The sequence below is a fragment of the Lethenteron reissneri genome, chromosome 18, assembly GCF_015708825.2.
Source record: "Lethenteron reissneri isolate LAM-NWPU_2019-01 chromosome 18, ASM1570882v1, whole genome shotgun sequence".
Lineage (NCBI taxonomy): Eukaryota > Metazoa > Chordata > Hyperoartia > Petromyzontiformes > Petromyzontidae > Lethenteron > Lethenteron reissneri.
The window spans coordinates 5,520,713-5,541,183 of record NC_083796.1 but is presented as its reverse complement, the minus strand read 5'-3'; the positions used below and the strand labels follow the sequence as shown (position 1 = coordinate 5,541,183).

Here is a 20,471-nt window from a genome sequence, read left to right as displayed (position 1 = left end):
CCCCTGGGGGGGGTGTAACAGCGCACCTTGCTAACTCCCAAGCCCAATAGCGGCTGGCCAGCAACGTGCGTGCACACACAGGAGGGATACCTTCCCGTTCCCTTTTGCCGCGAGTCTTTATGCTCATTTCATTTTCATTTTTTTTTAAACGTGATGTTCCTAGACATTGACGGACTCCACTTTGTGAGTAAATAAGATGGGCCTGGTGTGAGTTATGAGATTTCCCAGCGCAGGTGTGACCAAAACAGACAGCTGAATAGTTTGCACTTCATCTGACACGACATGAAAATGTGAACTCTCCTGCAGACGCCCCACCGTCATGGAGAATTTGCAACCTGAACCTCATCGCTAAAACCACACCGAGATGTATCGGACAATAAGGCTCGTAATGCCGAGTCGATTCAAAGATTAAAATCGATTATTGCACTCGCAATTCATACGTCAACCCGTACGCGTGGGAATTGATTATGTCTAATTTATAACAATTATCAACACAGTGAGTCGATTGCCAGGTCATCTGTGGTGGGGGAAAAGTGTGGGCACTCCCACCTCTCCCAAGACGTCTGGGCTAGTGTGGAAGAGTAGACCAAAACACCCACAGAGGAGCTCTCTATTGCTCCTTCTAGTAGAGGCAATTCAGCCAATTGTGGCATGAGCAAGCAATTGCAGGGCTGCACCTTTACTCTTGCTTTTACCTTATGAACATTACAAGGAAATTATATGCTCATGTACCATGTAAGCTTATGGGGTGAACAAAACTGTACAAGAAATGCCGATATGAGAAACAATGCATCGAATCACTTGCGGATGTCACGCAAAAATGTTTTTTTTATATATATATAAAGAGTGACAATTGAATTACTTAGAGGGTTCATTATAACAAAAACAATTTTATATTCCAACTGCAGGACATTGGATACAATAGGTCTCTGATGTGTTTTCGGATTGGACCGCGTGTTGTTGTGCAAGAGGTCTGACATTTTCACTAGACATGCCAAGAGCTTCTTCAGTCCTTTGAACTTCTTGAAGAAGTTCCCAAAAAGCATATCTGCGACCTCAAACAGCACAGCGGCGAACATCTACGCAGTAGTACATTGGGCACACACACCCTGAAGATCCGATATAATCAGTAGCAGGCAGTACAATGAGTAACGCGTAAATTTTCATGGCCGATGCTTTTGCCCAGCAGGCTCAAAGCCATGGTTGAGTCTTACAATTGTCTACCTTGTGCGAAAGAAAGCCATGAAATGTCTCCTTATTCCTTGTGAGATGGCGTGCAGTGACTTTTAGGGGATGAATTGTCATCTGAGAATAGTACTTAGTTTGCTTTTATATCGCTGATTGCTACGCTTTAAAAAATCTGCAATGCTAAATAGGTACTGCTTTCAAAGCTGGCATGCTTGATGCAATAATTGCAGTTCTGTAGTTAAATCGTGTTTTTAGAATCGCCTCCGAGCCACCACAGATAAAATCAGACTGCACACTTTGTCAAACAAGCGTTATGTTGTCTTCATAGTACGAAAAATGTGATCCCAGCAGCCCGATAATAAAGGGGCCCTTTTGTTGCAAAGTACACATTGTGAATGTGTAACGCGGATACCATTCTCTCTTTTAATGCTTTTCAAATGTGTGCATTTTTCTCCTGTCATTCATGTTGATGGCTCATAGCATGTGCATCTGCCAACTGGTTTTGAAGGTAGAATTACAAGAAAAATATGTATTGTTTTTACGCGTATAATTATTTATATTAACGAGCATTTGAACCCACGACACATATGAGGAGGGGGGGGGGGGTGCTCACCCATCTAAATACAGATCAGGATTAAACCTGCTTAGCTTCCAATATCTGGCAATATTAGGTGCATTTAGGGTACTTTGTTTGGTGAAATTCACTCTAAATGAGACTTTGCTTCTGTGAATTATGCTTACAATGAAAATGATTGTTAGTGGTGTTCTTATTTATAACATCCCAGATTAGATTTGGAAAGGTTTTTCAATTGTAATAACCAGCCTACTATGTGTGAATAGTGCTATTCTCTATCACGCACAATGCCTGATGAGAGCATAATTCATGCGAACTTTCGCTTTTAAGTGTCGATCACCGAGTCAAAGTGACTGAATCTGAATCAAGTACGAAAGTCCCAACTCGTTGAGACGTCTCCTCATTTCCCCATAACAAGTGCTTTATCTGATGAGATTACCCATCCAATTAAAGTCATTGTGGTCATGGCGGTTGCGAGTTGGCAAGGAGATTCGTCATTCACCCACCTAATCTGCTTTTCTTTTGGGCCACAAAAAAAAATTCAAATCCCCTTGAATGGAATGCAGCGGATTAGCTTTATCGCTTGGCCACCACAGGTTCCTAGAGGAATGGCATTAGCCATGCAGCATAACCTGGTGAGGAACGGACAGATTATCAACAATTGCCTTCGTATTACGTTCTGCCACTCTCTCTCTCTCTCTCTGAACCAGTCACCAAACTTAAATAAGCTTAGCTTCGTCATTGCAAAAAAAGTAAAATGGTATTTATTTAAATGTACACTAACACATTATAATGATGATGCTAATTATGTATCCCCGTAAGCCATGCTGAGTTCAAATGCTCTTTCTTTTGCAGGAAGGTCCTGCATTGGCAAGTTCAGCTCATACAATTAACGAGTAATAATAGGGTTTGTCCCCTTTTTTCTGGCAACAAAACTGAAACCTTCTTGCAAGGAATCATGTGTGCATTAACCACAATACTTGCAGTCAAAATGCAAACAAAAAACACACTATGATAATATATGCATTGTCCTTGAAACTGATTGGTCCACACCAAGGACGGCTTTCTTTTGAGCCTCGACCCAATTGGTGCTCGACCAGAGGACGCCAAAACGCGTGCAGCTCAAAGACAATGCACTATCAAAGTAATGAGGGCTAGGGGTGAGCATCTACATCATTAGACCTCCTTTGCCAGTACCAAAATATAATAATAGGGTTTTTCCCCTTTTTTCTGGCAACAAAACTGAAACCTTTTTACAAGGATCCATGTCTCCATTAACCACAACACTTGCAGTCAAAATGCAAACAAAAAACACACTATGATAATATATGCATATATGATATATGCATATATTATCAAACAAAAACACACTATGATGAGCATATGACAGTCAGCCCCATGCCGACAACACCTGATAAGCCTCGGTTGTCTTCCACCCAAGCACGAACCAGACCCGACCAGTGCTTAGCTTCTGAAGTTTTCCAAGATTGGGTGCATTTTAGGTAGATTTGTACATATGGCAATTTTATAATAATACACTCCCAAGGGTGAGGGAAAAATGGTTTTTATCGTGGATTTTTTCTTTCTCTTTGTCCGGAGGTAGGTATTACAAGATGAAGAACGTCAAAACCACACATGAAAGCATGAATTTCACGTGACTTTATGAATTATGACAACGATACACCACCAAAGTGCTACACGAGTGATATTCTTATGGGAGTTGCATAAATGCACTTCCAATCAGTGCTCAGATTTAATGCACACAGGCACCATGGACAGCAGCAAAGTCATCTATGAACCACACGCTGCGCCCCTGTGACGGCTCACTGAAATGCTTTTGGAAAACTGCCGACGTTTTTAACCATCACACAAAAAAGATAATAAAAAAATAATAAAACACTTTTCAGAATGCAATCTCCATTTGTGCTCCATTCTGATGCATGGTCCCCGAATTATCCATCAACTTTGATTTTTCATTGCAGTGCTTCACTGCTCGCCCCCCCCGGTGAGGTTTTTTTGACGTAGCACTATTTGAGTCATGAAAACGTGAATTGGTCACCGTGATGTTGATTTACGGGAATGTCATAATTAAACAGCGATGACGTAAATGTTATATTTTTTGTTATTTAAGTTTGTACAAGCCCAGTTATACTTCTATTGGTCATCACTACACAATGCCTCTTGCAGGGGGCTGTTCTTGACTTTTGAATAGGTTAGGCCATGATGTCCACACTTGTTTAACCCTTTCCCTTTCCGAGACGTCTGCAAGTTGTAGGCTGGGTCCCGTTCACCGCTGAATCTCGGAACGCGCAAGCGGTTCAGCGAGCACCATTATTGTTAAAGACATTGCACTCACCGCAGGAAACTGTAGCGACACGACCGCATTCTATGCTAGCTGGCGCCAGACTGTGCCACACGCCCTCCCCGCATGGCCTTGTGGGAGCCTCGGCACCGCCAAGGTTGTTTTATTATGTTGTTTATTCCGTGTACGTCCGGAAGAAAAACTGATGATGTACACATACGTCATTGGAATTGGAAAGAGTTTTTAACAATAATTTCCAGGTGGCCAGGTGGCTCAAAGGTCAGAGTGCCAAGCTGGCACCACTTATATACGGGGTTCGAACCCAGGCAGTTGCTTGCAATTAAAATCGGTTTTCTCAAGCGCAGCGAAGTGTATGTCACTAAGCTTGAGAGCCCAGTCGGTCGCCAATGACTTCGCAAAACAACCATCATTAACTTTGCTCAATTCTAGGTCTGAAATGAAAATATCAGTTTGACTGTCATAGGACGAACACTGCCCATATACACCGAATGGGTGGCAAAGTGCTGCCCTTACTGCGTGAACCAGCTGTCACTGAAAATGATCTCAAACGTAGCTCTGTGATATCCACTTCCATGGGCTGTTTCTCTAACATGAAGATTTGCACCGCTCTTATAAAGTTACGAATGTATTCTTTGCCTGATAATATGATCTCGAGGAGCACAATCAGGATACATTTGGTGAAAATTACAAAACGCATTCAACAAAGAAACAGTACATCCCAGCTCAGCAGACACATTGGGGAGGTGCAGATAATGTATAACAAATGCATTGATTAGTCCACAGCATTTGTTAATCAGCATTCATGTACCGACATAACCTTGACCACTATGATGGCCAGTCACGTGCCATCACAAAATACATGTATGTGTACCTGTGTAGATAGTGTGCACATATTGTAGGTTTACAATATGCGCTGGCAGTGCTCACACGCATCCTTCATCCAGTGGACACTGATGACTATGGCACGATGCTAACAGCCCTAATTAATGTAAACTCAAGGACTTCACAGTGTGGCAAGGGGCAGCTCAGTGTGTTTCACCAAGGACAACCGCTATTGCAGAGGTCGCAAACGGGTTTTGATTCCTTACCCATACCCGTACCCGGCCGCACCAGGGTCGCAAACGGGTTTTGATTACCCATACCCGTACCCGGCCGTACCCGTACCCTACCCGTACCCGGCCGGGTACGGGTAGGGTACGGGTATCGGGTACCTGATTGCGACCTCTGGGATGAAGTCATGTTACAGGCGCGGGTGGGTTGATTCTAGGAACTTGAATTGTGAGAAGAGACAAGACGTTGGGAAATGAGTGACAATCAGTTACTCACCAGTACCCGTACCCGGCCGCACCAGGGTCGCAAACGGGTACCCGTACCCGTACCCGGCCAGGTACGGGTAGCCGGGTATCGGGTAGGGTACGGGTATCAGGTACCCGGTTGCGACCTCTGCGCTATTGTCGCGTGGCATTGCACACTCCCACGTAAGCAGCCGTTTGCAAGGAGGGCAATCTAAGCAATAACAAAGTTACATTTGCAAAGGTGCTTTTCCGCAGATACTCGTTGTGCCCATCATAGCGATGTGGTCCATTACAGCAGGTGCTGGATGTGCAATCCAGACGGGTGCAATGCAGGCAACGCTCCACTCCCCCTACCCCACACCCCCCCTCTCTATCTCTCCTCCCTTGCTCCTCCCCCCCCCTCTCTTACCTATATAACCTCTTGTTACAGCAGCCCTTTTGCCCACTTCAGCATTTGTTTCTTGCTGTGGTTGTCCCACCTGATGACGGACGCTTGTGTTGCGCCCAAAACGTCATGATTTAATTTATTTTATATCTCCGTGACTTTACCGAAAGAACCAAAGAGTTTGGAGGAATTGTTGTTGTCGTTGTCATATATTTGTCTTTGCCATGCAAGTCAAAGTAACATGACAGTTATGTTGAGATGCACTCGTGATCAATCGCTCTTCATCACCTCCATCGTGTTTGTTTTACTCTGGTCAGGTGCACGTTTAGATCACAGTCAAGCTAAAGTGGAACGGTCAGTTTGGTTTTGACAACAACATTTAAATTGAACACGTTGTTATTATTAGAATGTAAATGTGTACGGATTACATCGACAAGCATGCAACATTCGTGTCAGCTAATGTGAAGGCCTACCATTATGCTAAGCCTATGTAGACGATGAAAAGGGATTGGCTCAGTTGAAATTGAAGAAGTTATCCAAGCTCTCACAAACCGAGTCCTAAATAAACAACGCTTAAAAATAATAAAAATATATTTATAAAAAATAGAACATCTAAACCGAGCACGAATGAACAAAATTCATATTAGTAGGGGAATCAAGACAAGGGGACAGACTTTTGCCAAGGTTGCTCGCAGAGACGTAAAACATCTTTTGAAAAAGAATGGAGGTAATATCAACTCTCTCAGATTTGCTGATGGCACTGGAAATAACGTAAAACATAATTCTGCAATGCTGGGTTCAAGATAGATTTCAGCAAAACAAATATGATGTACAATATGGTCACTAAACAATTAGAGATAACTCTCAGCGGGACACAATTGGAATGGGAACTTAGGACAGGGATTGATACTGGACTGGCATCGAAATTGTTAAATCAAAATGTGACTGAGAATTAAGATGGAATACTTTTGGAAAACGGAATTTAATCATGAAAAGCAATACATACTATATACCACTATGCATAAAAAATAAAGCTTTAATCAGTGTTTATTATCTGTTTTGACATATGGATCATAAACATGGACATTGGCAAGGAAAATGGAACAAAAGCTTAAAACCGATTAAAAAGCACGTAGGAAACTAACAGGAATAAACATTTGCATGCTTTGAATTACACATAGTGGCAGAGTGAGAAACTCATGAAACAGAGAACAAATGTATTGACTTGTAAGATAACTTGGCTTGAGCAGTACACGTCACTATACGGGATGATGGATTGCGGTCAAGACTAACATTGGAGTGACAGCCAAAGGAGGATAGAATGGGCTCACGATGACATCCACCAACTGAGATGGAGCAATGAAATCAGCTCGTGTGCTCGAGCCAGATTGATTGTTGCATCGTGGGAGACAATGAAGAATGAGGGCAGCTTGGTGAAGTTATCATCCATCAGTGGCTACATCATGGATGTTGATGATGAAAATAAATGCAACGGGAGTACTGTATGTAGATATAAATGCAATGTTCCAACCTACATGAATGGATATAATTGCAGAATTAAAAAAAAATACACACGTTTACGGGAAATACTATAAACTTTGTCATTTGCGGATTAGAACATTATTGTATTAAAATTATTCAATGTGAATTGCAATCGCAAAAAATACATATGTCTAATAATCCTCTTTGCATTTGAAATTATTAAAATCAATTTTGTAATCACTTAGAATTTTAGTTTTTAAAATAGATTTTCAAGCAGCCTGTTTACTGTAATTGTTTTTTAATGGTAGATTTTATGAGATTCCTGCCCAATGCAAAACATAAAATTATTTCTATGCCCAACAGAAACAGAGCCACGCCTCTCGGTCTATACACTTCCTGCATTGAATGCAAGAAATGGTGAAAAGTATCTTTTTTACGCATTTGTCACAATTTTAAAAACAATGAAAAAATGTTTTTCTATGATTTATTCTTCAATGAACAATTTCGCTTTGTTTAATAAAAGTCTGCTTATTAAATTGCTATGTAACCCTTTCGTCATGGCATGCAATTTTAAATCAATTACACATTTACATTGATTGGAAAAACAAGAATGACATCTAGATTTGGGGCTTGCCTCTTCTGTCACTACTAATGTAACATTTGGCACAGTTCTAAAACTTATCTTTCTCCAAAACAACATAACAGTTGGTGGCTAACTTTATTTTAGAGAACACTCACACTGTGCACTTAAGTTAAATATCGCAGGAGGGTTTGTGAATTCTGAAAAAAATATAAATGTGTCATGTTTTATCTAAAATTTCCCACAGAAAAATGTTCACCCAAGTCCCGACACAACACCAAACGAGAGAACGTGCAAACGGAATAACATATTTGGTTTAACACGTAGGCTTTCACGACCAATATCATCCATAATATTGTTTTTTGGGTTAGATCGATTGAATATAAATGTGTCGTTAAACCTGCCACCACCCGACACAGCCAATTAGTAAGGTTTGTCACGTAAACAGAACATGCCAATTCGTTACTAGTACAGCACACCGGTGTATTGGGGAGAACATGCACAACATTTACAATCTGAGTATGACATTTTGCCAGTAATTACAACTAGCATCATCAGGCGGCAGCCACAAATCGGTGGCGAGATGTTAACTGCCTCGCCTGATATACAAGAGGTCATCGGTTTGATCTCGACCCTGACACCTGTATATTTGGAATTTGCATGTTCTCCCCATGGTCGCGTGGATTTTTCTCCAGGTCCTCCGGTTTTTCCCTACACATTTAGAAACATACATTTACAGTATTTGGCTGCTGGAAATTTCCATATGATAAGCCACTTTGTTGAGCGATCATTTGCAACCAGGTCGCTTTAGAAAAAGAGCTGTATTGCTCAGTAGGCCATACTTGGCAAAATAAAACATTGTTGAGTTCAGTAGTGTGCACGAAAAATTTCTACCTGTCGTCACGGGATGAGTCCACAAGTGTATGGCGGATACAATGACAGCGAAACCCACCGCCAGACAGACAATTGCTCTCAATTGGAGGGTATGCAGTGGGCACCAATAACAGCAGGAAACATGGCAGCTCACAACACGAGATAGAACGACAAAAGAAAATTGGGTGTGCGTTTAATTTTGACAATAGAACGCCGACGCCACCCTCTTTTTCATGATATTTTTTGCAGATATTTTCATTCAAACACAAACAATACCATTCGATTGGTCAGCCTCTGTCACTCTCCCTCACTTGCGAGAGAATAGCCCCGAGATTGAAGCTGAGTGGTTACTTAATGAGTAAACACAAACTACAAGAAATAAATCTAGGGGTAATAAAGTGTTCACAATTAGACGCCTTAGCCAACCAAACATTAAGTTCACTCTTGTGCGTGACTGATTTTTAAGAATAACGATATATACAGTTTAAAATGTTGTAAGCACGAGCTTAGTTAAGTGTGGTTTCTTATAATCCAAGGAAGATTTAATGAATTGCTCATAGCAATGTCCAATCGTTCAAACAAAACATCATGGTCGATGGCATCAAAAGCCGCACTGAGGTGGAATAGAAATAGAATGCTGGGTGAGCCAGTATGGTGGCAGTCAATAAATAATTTACCAACCTCAACAAGGCCATCTCAGTGCTGTGCTTGGGCTGAAAACCAGATTGGAAATTGTCAAGGAAGTCATTAGAAAGTAAATGGTGTTGGAGCTGAGAGGCAACCACACGCTCGATTAGCATGGTTGGTGCGAAAGAAGTTCAACATACGTACATTGAGAACCTTAGGAAGAAAGGGCAGTTTGGAGATAGGACAGTAGTCGTTAGGTCATACAGAATCATGATGTGGCTATTTGAGCAAAGGGGTGACATGAACGTATTTTAAAAGCGAGGGGACTGAGCCAGACCAGAGTGACATGTTCAAGTGGTGGGTGGCAAATGGACAGAGAAAGGTGAAATGATCACGAAGTAGTTCGGTGGGAAAAAGTGTCCAGGTAGCAGAAGATGGGTCGAGCTTTTGAGACCAGCGCTGAAACGTCAGATGTATTGATCTCAGAGAAGGAAAACAGGGTAGTGCCATGAAAAAAGTTAGGCAGAATGGAGGGTGGCTTTGTTCAAGGAAAATACTGCAGATTATGGCGGATAGCATTAATTTTGCAGAGGAATAACTCGAGGAATGTATTAATTTTTTTTGGTGGACATAAGGAAATATGACTGTGGAGGTATTAAAAAAAATATCCGAGTAGTGATGGTTGTTGGGAGCTATCAGCAATGAATTTAGAAAAATGCTGGATTGGCTTGAGCCAGAGCATCTCAGTAGCATTTTGCTTTGCACGCTGTCTTGTTGATGGAGCACACTTCGCAGTTATACCCAAGGAGATGGCCTGCTGGTCGAAATACTCCTCGTTTGAAGAGGGCATAACAAATCCATAACATCACCAAGGGATGAATTGTACAACTGAGCGAGATCATCCAATGAAAGTGTAAGATACGCTGGCCGAGCAAAGTGGGGAATGGAGGAATTTATCAGATACATATCTTGGAGTAATGTAGTTTATGCTACCAAAATTGGAAGTGCAATGTATAGCACAGATGGACGAGGGTATAACAAGATTTAATGAAATACAGTAAAATAATTTTAAAGGCCAGAAACACTTCTGATAAATTGGAAACCAAGATGCCACTAGCACAAAGCAGGTAAAAAGTGTGACTGTGAGAACGGATGGGAAACCTTGACGATTTCTGAAATGCCAAAGCAATCGAGAATCTCCACAAAATCTTTATAAAACGAATGACTGGCATCACCTGCGTGAATATTAAAGTCCCCAAGGAGTCGCTTACTGGTGCCTGTACACAGTACGGAGAGATATTATTTAGGAATCTGAGGAGATGCCTCGGAAGGGTGGTGGAGCAATGCCATCAGAATAAACTGGCTGGCTCTCCATTCCATCTCCGTGGGCTCAAACAACTGGAAGGTCGGAACAGCCACTGGCCATATAGTGGCAGCAGAGGGGTGCAACAATGCAAAGGCCTCCTCTCTTACCAGAATAACATGATTTGAGAAGGGAGGCATATCCAGAGGGTGTCAATTGGTTCAGTAACAAATGATCAGAAGGTTGGAAGCCAAGTATCAGTTAAGCACACAGGAAATCAAGGGACTGATTGACAATAAGGTTGTTGACGAGTGTGCCCTTATTCTTCTTCTTGGTTCTTTCGGTAAAGTCACGTAGAATGGAAATAATAAAATAATAAAAATAAAACATAATAAAATAATTCTCACGACGTTTCGGCCACAATGCAAGCAGCCGTCCTCAGGTCTGTCGGGGAGACAGTCATTCAGACGCTGTCTCCCCGACAGACCTGGTCTTCACCTGAGGACGGCTGCTTGCGTTGTGGCCGAAACGTCGTGAAAATTATTTTATAATGTTTTATTTTTATTATTTTATTATTTCCATTCTACGTGACTTTACCGAAAGAACCAAGAATATGAATCCCTGCAGCCACGAAAGCTTTAAATCGAAATGTGGCCTTATTGTTCAAGGCGCGCACACCGATGAGTGCAACCTGGGGAGGTCAGGCTGTGACACCGGCAGATGGGGTCCGATTTGTGATTGGTATCAAGGGTCACAGGTGAGAGAGGTTTGGCACCACGCGATCGGAGTTTAGGGCATCACCCACATGACCATACAATGGCTAAGGGTTCATCAGGACCAGTAGAGACAGAATGACAAATCTTGCTGAAGCCGGAAACATGATGCATATATGGCCGACGCCAAAGGATTCCAAGTGAATGGCGTATAAGTTGAAGTTCAGGAACCCAGGAGAATGTTGGTGATTTGAGGTTTTCAGGGAACGAGATGGGAGAAAGCAATCATGGTGATGTTGACTACCTTACTATTTATATAAGATAAATAATGCTATGCCAATGGAAGTCCTGTACCAGGGAGATCCACAATAGACAATTGTGGAGTGGATATGTTGGTATAAGAAAGCACAGTGAAGGAATTATAGGTTGACATGCTAATCTCGAATCTCTAGCCATACAATGGCTTATTCAGCACCGTCGTCGTGGGGTTACATTAACAGATTGAAATGCTAATCTCTAGCAATACAATGGCCGAGGTATACCTAGCTCTGCGATCTTACATTTACTTGCAAATTCCATCTCTAGCCCCGCCCACTTACCCTTGGGTTGTACCCATCTCAAACCTTTATAACCTCTTGCTGCAGCTGCTTTGCCGCTATATTTCTCCAGCCTCAGTCGTTCACCTGAAGACGATTGCTTGTGTTGCGATCGAAACGTCGTGATTTTTGTATTATTTTTTATTTTCTACTATCTCCGTGACTTTACCGAAAGACCCAAAGAGTATGAATTCCTGCAGTCACGAAAGCTTTAAGTCAAGATTTATAGGAGAGTAAACCAATGTTCTGAAGCTACAGAACAACACCAAGCTGTAGGCACCGGCGACAGGGTACGAACACCGCACTAAGCTCCATCAGGGCAGGCGACATCCCTGTGTTCTCAGTGTCTCTGTGATATCAGTATCTCGTATCTCTGTCTTGCCTCTATCTTGGTGTTGTCTATGTTGTATGTGACCCTGTTGCGTCTATATCTTTGAGGTATCTATGGTTCTATGTTGTCAATGTTTCTGGATTATCTGTCTCTATATCTTGTTGTTGTTATTTTATCCACTACTGGATGACCCCCCCCACTCCCCAAGGCCCACTATGTCAACACCATCCCTCATGGTCCTGTGATGCCACAATGCATCACGCTCTGGGACATGAGCTGATGTCATCACTGCAGTGGTCATCCGCTCGGGCATATACCTTCCTTTAGCTGACATTTTGTCACCAGTCTCATACATCTGCTATCATCCCTTCTCATGGTGCCTTTTGCCCAGTCCCCGCTTACTTTTTTAAATCGTCAACATGGCGTTTTTTTATATTTTGTTTGTGTGACTGACCCATGTGTTCATATTTCTGTCTCTCAATGGAATTTCCAGCGTGGATTTCTTAACTATTCTTTTTGTACAGGTGGGCTTTGCTCCACGTTCTGTCACATTTCTGACCTTTGTCATGACAGTTATAATGTTTGCTGAGCAACTACTTTATTCTTTAAAAGCACATTCGTGTGTTGCTTTAGATTATAAAATTATATTTCCGGCAAGCAATCTATCCTGCTCTCAATTCACCTCTTTACATCAAAATTCTGATCATCGTCTACCTTCTGCAATTGATATTATCGACACTTGTCCCTCAAACGATGATTTCCTTTTGTTCAGCCAACATGTGGTACTTGACTTTGGTTTCACTCATACTCAGCTTTGGCCCCGCTAAGTGGCCATCTTGTTAAGTTCTCCTGATTATTCCCTGGAGTCCACCCACATTTCCAGGCAGTTGAGATATACAATTTGACAACCTGCGCTAGACCTTGCAGGACATCTGAATGGCGCCTGCCTGAGTTTTCAGACAGGGTCGGCATGACATTTTCAGGAAATTGCAATGCATTGTTCTGCCTTAAATTTGAATATGGGTTAGACTGCGGCTAGCACATACGTATGTTGTAGTGTTTCTATGTATAGGTTTTAGGCCAGTGCGCTGTGGCAATGTCTGAGGTGTACCATGGTACTTTCCGAATTATAGCAAAGAACCTGACCATTTGCAGGCTGGGCCACACTCTCCATGCCGTTCAGTGGCCAATCCAACCCCCACCACCGGCCCTCTCCGTTCACTCGGTCACTCACGAGCAGTTGGCCAAACAGCTGCGACAAAGCATCCCCCCCCTCCACCCTCCTGACTACGCGGGTCCACAGTGATGTTTTGGTTCGGTGTGCCACGAAGATGGAGCAAGCTCAAAAGTATACCGCAGCATGAAAAATGTTGAAGCACTGGCTTAGACTATGCCCATTAGTGGCGTAGTACCTACATTTTATCAGCTCAGGCGGTACAGCGATCGTTTAGGTGGGGCCCCAATATTTGATTTGCCTCGCACAGTCGCACCAAGGATACAAAAAATTAACCCGTAAAAACAAAGTTTTTCACTATAAATCCTTTATATGCGTGGCGGCTAGAGTCCTCTCGTCCTCTGGCTTGAGATGGCTGCCACCTATGGGTCAGATGATTGCCTGCCACCATTAAGCAATTGGTAATTAAATATAAAAAAAAATTTCCTAAAAAGTGTAAAGTTATGGAAAAAAAAATTCACGAAAATAAATTGTCACGCACAACGAGTCTGTGTGCAAAATGTCAGCTTGATTGGATCACGGGAAGTGGGTTAAAAAGAGACCCAAAGATTTGCACGGTCGTAAGCGCGCAAGCAAGCAAGCAAGTGAACTTAATATAAAGGATTTAAAAATCCCGGCTCCTCTTGCCTCATCACAACATTACGCTCACGGTCTCAAACATTTAACGCTGCATGGGGCGCTCCGTTTTCGAAAAATGCAACCACTACAGCTCCGTAGCACCTCTTTGCAATAAAATTGACGTATATCTAATGAAATAAATATCCCAGAAACAGAGTTCTATGTCCAATATTATTTTACTCAAGTTACTATCATTTAAGGAAATTACGTTTTATTACGTTTCATTACAGTAATTTTTTATCTAAAAAAAAATAGCTACGTAAAATTTACACTAACATACACTATGATGGCAACAAAATAGAAACAAACATGCGATACGCAATTTGCTGAAGCCAAATGTTACCGCTGTAATTTGATTAAATAAAACGTGGAGCGTAGATTAAGCATTTTCAGCAAAAATACATTTAAACCATGTTTAAATAAGTTTTTGTTTTTTTACACTGTTGTTGAAAACACATCTCATGGCAGTTATCCAGGAGGCCCCAACTCAGAACTTTGGCCACCCCCTGCCCCCACGCTAGTTACGCTACTTATGCCCATACATTAGTACCAGTGTTGAGATGTATGTATGGGCCAGGCTTTGGCCATATGTTTAGTTTCCTTTAAAAAAAACTATTATTTTATGACAATGCTACTAATACATCAATACCCTCCAGAGGTGCTTTTTAGAACTCCCTCTATTGGAAACCCGTCTACCAGCAGAGGAGTGAGCAATATATATTGCAGAGATTCACCCTTGCCATTGTTTTTGTTTGCGAACAAATGGAAACGCTGCTATTGCATCCATCAAAATTCACACCACTACCGTTATTGTTGGTCACCTTACAACAGGCGGCCAAACAATATCACACGTGCACGTAAATCGCTCCTGGTATGCATGGCACAGCGATTGGTTATTGTACATTTCATTCAGCACTGCCATAGAGAGTCTCCCACGGCTACACCCTTATCTTTTGACGCACGCAAACGGCATTGTGGTCCGCGGTGTGTTAAAAGACATCATGATCTAAACTTATTTTTTTTATTTTAGCAGAAAGGGTCCCACTGAGCTATATAGCTCTTCTCTTTTTTTTCAAAAGCGACCTGGCCACAAATGATAGCTCAACGAAGTGGCTCGTCGTGTGGAATTGTATAGCAGCCAAATGTTCTACAACGCATGTTGCTAAATGTGGAGGGGAAAAGCGGAGGAGTCGGAGAAAAATCCACATGTTTCCACGGGGAGATGGAACATGCAAACTCCAAATAGACATACGTCAGGGTCTGGACTAAACCCACAAACCTCCTGTATACCAGGCGAGGCAGTCAACATTCTGACCACGGTGGCATCACCACATTCGAATTGTACCTCCCCCGCTCCTCCCAGTTCCCCCCTGCCCCCACTGTGATGTTGAGGGAGTTAATATGAGGAAGATTGTATGCCCGTATAGAAGATGAAAAAATGTGTGATCGATGTCGTTTGCGCCAAAGCGGTTTCTATGCAATCTTTATTTCAAGTGGGCACGTGCCCGATTGATTAGCAATTACAACACGTTACAGAGAACAATTGAGCTGTGGTTTTGAATACTGCGCCAGCGATTTAAGAAAAAAAAACAAGGTGCCATTGATACTAATTGCACATTTCACCCGCATCCAAACCTTCATCGGTCATAATCACGCGACGAAATTCAAATTATTTCGGCGGCGATACTGATGAAAATCAATTTAATACGCTATATAATTCCTGATCAAAGTCCAGCCTTAAGCCAAGGGTCACCTTAGTTTGGTTGTGGCGAAGACAACAACGGTGCGCAAGTTTTCCAGACACCCACACGCATAATTCTGAACGGTGTTGCGTTGTACGATATTGTGCGCACAAGTAATCTCAAACTTGCCAAAAACAAAAAAAAACTAAACCTCGCGAACAATTCAGGGCATTACAGTCGCAAATATGCTCGAGACAGAAGCGAATGCGAATTTATACGTACTTTGTACAATAGCCATCACGTAGCTTGATTTTTCTTTAAACTGCGGTTACCAATCAAAGACAAGTCCACAATTATCTTAATACAAAAGCGTTTTAGCTTCACGATCACTCTAATCAAGACTTCATCTCGCTGTCAGCTGTAACACAAATTCGCTGATGACTGGGAGCAGAATCACGACAGTGATAGAGGGCACAGCAAATACATCGCAGTAAGTTAACACGAAATCCGGTTGGAGCAGAGGCAGATGTGTTTATTAAGCAATTTATCTCTCACCCACCTTTCCACAGATGTTTAGCTTCGAATTTGTAGAGGGGAAAGGTGGACTCATTATCAATCACCATCATCCTCGGAGAAGCCCGGCTGATGGCTTTCATCACGAAAAATTGAACGCACAATCGTTGAATATTAATTCAATTCACCCACGTTCGGAACTCACCTATGGAAATAGCCACCAGACACAGCACAGGGATGACTGCGCATCCCAGGCGCAGACGAATGTAGGAAGATGTAGGGCAGGATGTGTTCGTGGGTGCTGGAGAGCAGATGGGGCCAAGAAGAGCTCTTGTGCAAATGATGTTCTCCACCAGCCCCAGCCCCAACTCCCACAACAACCAATAGCTCCAACAGTAGCTGAGCTCCTTCCCAGAGGTGAGTTTGAAGACAGCGTTGCCCGAAGGTGGTGCTGTAGGAGGCGAGGCAGTCACGTCGTAGCGCACAAAGTTTCAGTGGTTGTGAGAGTGAGTGAGGCTTTGGGACGGAGGGAGGTCGAGATGGGAGGGAGGGAGAATGGCAGGGGAGGGAAAGAGAGAAGGAGTTGGGGGGGGGGAGGCACGCTGGGGACAAAAGGGTGGAGGGAGGTGGGCGAACGGTTGTAGATGCAGAGAGGGGGAGGGAGGAGGGATGGGATGGAGAGGGGGTGAACAAATTGGAGTTCCCATCCCGAACCCACGCGCGCTCTGCTGCGTCATCGAATGCACGCAGCTCGTTGGCATGCTGTGACAATCGGGCGTCTGCTGAGTCTGGCTACGCCGGCTGCGAAAGGTTTTACTGTGAATTTTGTGAAAGTTGACCGACCCCACTAAAAAAATACATCGGCTCGTCTCTCCACATAGCTGTGAAGTGTTGTTTTTTTTTTAAAACAGACTCAACAGATTCGTCAATAGCACTGCCTTGAGAGAGACAATATAAAAAAGCGACGTTTCGGGCAATGGCCCTTCTCTCTGCTATGAAGAAGGGCAATTGTTTCCTCTTTACGTCAGTGTTGTTGACGAATGTGTAGATTATGTTTATTGTGTTTGCACACCACCATCGCTAGTATTACGACAATAAGAGTATTATAACAAAAGTAGTCATCAGCCTCCGTTGTTTTTGAGACCAAACAATTCATTTACAGTCCTTGCCAATCCACGACTGAATAAAGCTAAACCGCCTCACGCTCTTTTCTGGTAAATGGGGTCGTTTGACCATACTTCACCACGCTGGCCAGTAGGAGTTGATGATGGGGGTGACCCAGGATCACGTTTCAGAGATCACTCACCCACTGATGTTAGCCTGGACCGAGAATCGAACTCAGGTCCATGGGGTTTATAGCGTAGCGCGCCACCCCGACAGCCTCGGCTGTTATACAGCATCGTGTGTTTAAACAAACTTATTACCTGTTTCGTCCGTTAGCTTGTCATCACCCTGTTCAAACAATTCTTGCTGGATCGCCACAATTCTTTGCAGCGTAATTATATATATTATCAGTCTTATTCAACGCACGAATAAATCATTTACAAATACAAATTTCATCATGCGTTGTTTTGCATCGTACTCCCCAAAATATAGAGACCGCTAATATTCATTGTCGCAGACTGTTCGCTAAATTTATGTTGGCGAGCACCTATTCGCTCACACCTATACAGTACTGTGCATCATTGGAACCTCATTTGCCAGTAGGAAAATATGATAATTGTTTTTTTACCCTTTTATTTGCCAACAAAACTGACATCTTTTTTTTAGTTGTGCGCCTTTTGGCGTCATCTGGTCCAACACCATGTGAGACTAGGCTCTAAGAAAAGCTGTCTCGGGTGTGGACCAATCAATTTCAAGCACAGTGGATACATTATCAGAGTTGTGTTTTTTGTTTGCATTCCGACCGCAGGTATTGTGGTCAATGCAAACATGACTCCTTGTAAAAAAAGGTGTCAGTTTTGTTGCCAGATAAAACGATAAAAACCCAATTATCAGTACTGTACATATCACTCGCAAACTACAAAATATGATGAGATTGCATTGGTAACGATAAAGGCGCAACCCTGCAATTGCTCATGTGACTGCTGCTGGAATGGTCTCCACCAGAGGTAGCTGCAGAGGGACAACCTCTACAGTCAGTGTATTAGGTCTACTCTTCCACGCTGATCCTAACATTCAACGAATAAAACATTACCATTATAATAAAATAAATACAAATAGTGAATATTTCAATAAATATGCAGACTATAGATGACACATTACTGGACTGCGTCGCACGGTATGCCTTGTTTTTGTACCGTTAATATACATGGTATTTATAATCAGATGCGAGGCATTTGAGACCTCTTTTTTTTTACAAAGGAGACCTAAGATATGCATTAATATCCTTTGGATACATATAGGATATATGGCATTTCAGGACGATACGGTACAAAAACAATTGGCATGTTTAATAGAGGCAGCCATGGATTTTTAAAAAGACATTGAGCGTGGACTTAAACAGAGGGCAGGTGAGTTGACAGCACAGATGGCTGAGGAAATTTAGTTTCAGTTTATGGAAATGAATGTACTGCATAGTCAAGAGTATCAACAAATAAAGGGTCAAGTAAACGTTTAAATGATAAATATTTTTTCTAATATAAACTGTAAATAGATATATGAGTGGAGTGGTTCGTGTACTGTTCTTGCTATGAATGCGGAGACCTGATTTTGATTCCCAGCCACGGCTAACGTCAGTGGCGAATAATATCTGAAACCGTTCTGACCCCAACCCTCCCCAACCTGCGCTGGCCAGCCTGGTGAAGTATGTAAAAATCTATGACTCGCACAGTGCGGAATAGGCCTTCATCCAGCAGTTGACAAAGGGCTGTATGAGCACTGTTTTTTTTATTAAATAAACTGTCCCATCTATAAACAGTCGAAGAGTAGGCCAAAAATACCCTCGCAATGTGCTCTCTAGAGCTCCCTCTAGTAGAGGTCCTTCTGCCAGCAGTGGTGAGGGCTCGCAATTTTCAAGGCTGCACATGTACCCTTAATAAAAAAAAAAGTTAATTAGAACTGAAGCAGACTTACACATCCAAGTGAAATTCCTGCACGTTTACACTCGTTTAAAACAATGCAACTGAACTGCATATATATGCTTGTATTTATTATATTAATGACATCGTGGAGCTGGTAGGCATAGTTTGGAATCCACTCCAGTACGGTGACATGGCCCAGCGGTAGGGCGTTCGCTGCTTCTCGCAGTTCCAATCCGGCAGGACAACCCGCGTTAATTCTGCGGGTACATTAACCGTGCATATGTACTGTCTATTTCAGAGTAGATGTTAATGCCCCCCCCCCTGCCGTTAATCGAAACGAGTCGTCCACTGTGTGCCGGCGTCATGGTTTAAATTTTGCCGAATTCAAAAATGACCACCCAAATTGGTTTTCAATTTGGGATTGCACACCGCCCTCTACTGGCAGACCGAAGTGCAGGCCGATACAGAGTCATTTTGTGCGACACAGGAACAGCTGCCACTGAGGGGTGCCTCGAATTGTTTGAGATGAGATGTGATACAAACCACGTTGTGTTGCTGAGGAATTTAAGCAAGAGCCGTATAAATGCAAAGATGATTATTATTGCTATCCCGAGATTCCATATATGAATGATCTGGTCATGGTTAAAAAGCCACTCCTGTACACATGCATCGACACTACACCGACTGGCCTATAAAATGAACATATTTTACGCATTACGTAACAAATTATCTGCTTTTACATGAACAAATCCATACAAATTCGGGGTAGTTCTGACTCCTCAACGGAATGAGGGTGGAAAGCCGTCTCTGACGTCGAAATGCCATCCGCATTTGGTATAAACAGCGTGCAGATGCTCAATAATGAATCTAAATTCGGATAGTAAAATACGTAGGTTACACACACAAAAAACTACCACTTCTTCTTCCTAGCGTTGTTCCCGCTGTGGCGCAGGGTCCGCTTTTCGGCATTGTCTTCTCCATTTGGCTCGGTCCAGGGCATCTTCAGGGGATGCGTTGACCGTCTTCATGTCTTCCTTTATTCGGTCCATCCATCGCTTCTTCGGACGTCCGCGTGGACGGCGGCCCTCTGGCTCAATACGCACGGCAGTCTTGGCCACTGATGACTCTTCA

The 20,471-nt window shown here is 42.7% G+C and overlaps 1 protein-coding gene across 3 annotated transcripts in view; it reads right to left on the bottom strand.

The window, feature by feature from the left end:
• MEGF10 (multiple EGF like domains 10) overlaps positions 1-16,845 on the bottom strand; it is a 151,552-nt gene extending 134,707 nt beyond the window's left edge. For all 3 annotated transcript variants that reach the window (XM_061553543.1, XM_061553546.1, XM_061553545.1), the window contains exon 1: positions 16,523-16,845. In XM_061553543.1, the coding sequence (XP_061409527.1) occupies positions 16,523-16,566 (44 nt within the window). In that variant the 5' untranslated portion in view covers positions 16,567-16,845. The remainder of the gene's footprint in view (positions 1-16,522) is intronic.
• Between the last annotated feature and the right edge of the window lie 3,626 nt (positions 16,846-20,471).